General features: G+C 34.6%; 1 protein-coding gene across 1 annotated transcript; it reads left to right on the forward strand.

The window, feature by feature from the left end:
• Positions 1-402: 402 nt before the first annotated feature.
• LOC136066089 (uncharacterized) lies at positions 403-1,177 on the forward strand. Its single transcript, XM_065769954.1, has one exon. The coding sequence runs from the start codon at positions 565-567 to the stop codon at positions 1,006-1,008; it is 444 nt and encodes a 147-aa protein (XP_065626026.1). The 5' UTR covers positions 403-564; the 3' UTR covers positions 1,009-1,177.
• Positions 1,178-2,281: the final 1,104 nt, after the last annotated feature.

Below are 2,281 nucleotides of genomic sequence, written 5' to 3' on the forward strand. Positions count from 1 at the left end.
GTACAAGGACCCACAACGAGTTACTAGTGCGTAAAGGGGACTCAAACCCGCAACCAAAGTAGTGTCGGCCCAAGTTCCTCATCACTAGACCACATTAGGGGTGTGTTTAGATACCGCTTATTTTACTGAAATTAAAAAATTATTGCCGAAAGTACTATAGATAAAGGTAAAAGTTAGTTGAAATAGTACAGTAAGGCTAATAAATAATGTCAAAAAGTGCAGTAAAACTCATAAATAGTAGCAAAAATAAATTAAATAATAAAATAATTTTAATTTTTTATTTCAGTCCATACGCACCCTAGAACATTATTCCCATGATTCCAAGCAAATTGAATGTGGCCCTTATTTCCTCACTTGCACATTCACTTCCTAGCTATTATCCCCAGTTTCCACCCCATACCTTAAAAACCTCTCACCAAAACAAACAAGCCCAACCCAAGCCCATTACTGTAAAAACCACATGTCTCACTCCACACCACTCAAAAGTCCACAACCCACACTCCCTTGTATATATACCACTGACCCACTCACATTGCAACGAAATAAAATTCTCAAAACAAAAAAATGTCAAGACAGGACACAAACCACAGAGAGCAAGCAGAGATCTACCATGGCGAAGAGCTGTGCAAGCAAAAGTCTCAAGATCTCCTCAACGAGATCTCTCTCCCAAAAGGCCTCCTCCCTCTAGACGACGTCGTCGAGGTCGGCTACAACCGCACCACCGGGTTCGTGTGGCTGAAGCAGAAGCGCAAGAAGGAGCACCGGTTCCGCTCCATCGGCCGAAACGTCTCGTACGACAACGAGGTCACGGCCTTCGTCGAGGACCGCCGCATGAGGAAGCTCACTGGGGTCAAGACCAAGGAGCTCCTCATCTGGGTCTCTGTTTCCGACATCTACATCGACGATCCCAGTTCGGGTAAGATCACGTTTGCCAATCCTACTGGGATCTCCAGGTCTTTTCCGGTGTCGGCTTTTGAGCTCGACAACGAAGGGAATAGCGGAAAATGAGAATGGACTTTCTCGATTTTGTGTGTTATAAAAATAATGGGTTATAATAAAAAAAGAAAAAATTTGGTTTTGCTGTTGTATTGTCAATTTTTATGGGTTATTTTACTGTTTTAGTTGACTGAGATATTTTGACTAAAATCCAAATCGTGTTTGTTTCTCCAAATCTCAATTGGATGGCGTGCTTTAACTGAGCTATCTTTTCATCTTTTGCAATTATCGTCGCTTTGTGATTTTTTTACGTTATATACAAACTCTGACTACCGACCTGAATATATTGAGCGTTTGGTTTGGAAATTATCTACTATTCAGATATGTTATTTTTTAAATAAATAAAATTAATCATAAAAGTGAAATATTTAAATATATAATTTGATAATTCAATTCTTTATAATAAAATTGAATGGTAGATGTTTATTGACTTTTTTTTTAATCTTTTTTTTTTTATCAACTAGGTGTTTATGTTTATTATCTACTTAACTTTTATGATGCTATGAGCTCATGAAGAACGGATATCGACACTACGTGGTACAAGAAATTTTAAGACATTTTTTATTGAAAAAGGGAAGAGTAATTAATTGATTTAAAAGATTTTTCAATTTTTCAAAAAATATTTCAAAATAAATAATTAATATGTATTCTAAAAACATACATTAATTGGTCTCTATCCATAAATATTGCAAAAAAATATATCAATAAATATATATATATATATTTTTTGAAGTATATTTAATATTTATCTTAGATCTTAGGAATAAGTAAATATCCATCAAATCATTGAGAATATATTTAAAATTAAGGAAAAAATGTAAGACTGAACTTTTAATTTTTACCATGTTTTATTTTGGTCTTTTAATTTTTAATTTTGTCAATTTAATTTTCTAACTTTTAATTTTTGTCAATAACTACCGTTAGAACCACTAAAACAACCCCATTTTGTAGGGTTAAAAAAACAAAAACATTTAAGGCTCCCCTTCCCCTGAATCAATACAAAGCAAAGAAACCAATCCCTACTGAACGTAAGTATTTTCCGCAAACGTATTTCGAAAGTAAAATTGCTGACTACACTAAAACAACCCCATTTTGTAGGGTTAAAAAAACAAAAACATTTAAGGCTCCCCTTCCCCTGAATCAATACAAAGCAAAGAAACCAATCCCTACTGAACGTAAGTATTTTCCGCAAACGTATTTCGAAAGTAAAATTGCTGACTACACTAAAACAACCCCATTTTGTAGGGTTAAAAAAACAAAAACATTTAAGGCTCCCCTTCCCCTG

This window comes from Quercus suber, unplaced genomic scaffold (assembly GCF_002906115.3).
Source record: "Quercus suber isolate HL8 unplaced genomic scaffold, Cork oak 2.0 scaffold_1822, whole genome shotgun sequence".
Classification (NCBI taxonomy): Eukaryota; Viridiplantae; Streptophyta; class Magnoliopsida; order Fagales; family Fagaceae; genus Quercus; species Quercus suber.

Excerpts from the sequence above, each read along its gene's own strand:
- LOC136066089 (XM_065769954.1), top strand. The coding sequence starts at position 565 with ATGTCAAGACAGGACACAAACCACAGAGAGCAAGCAGAGATCTACCAT.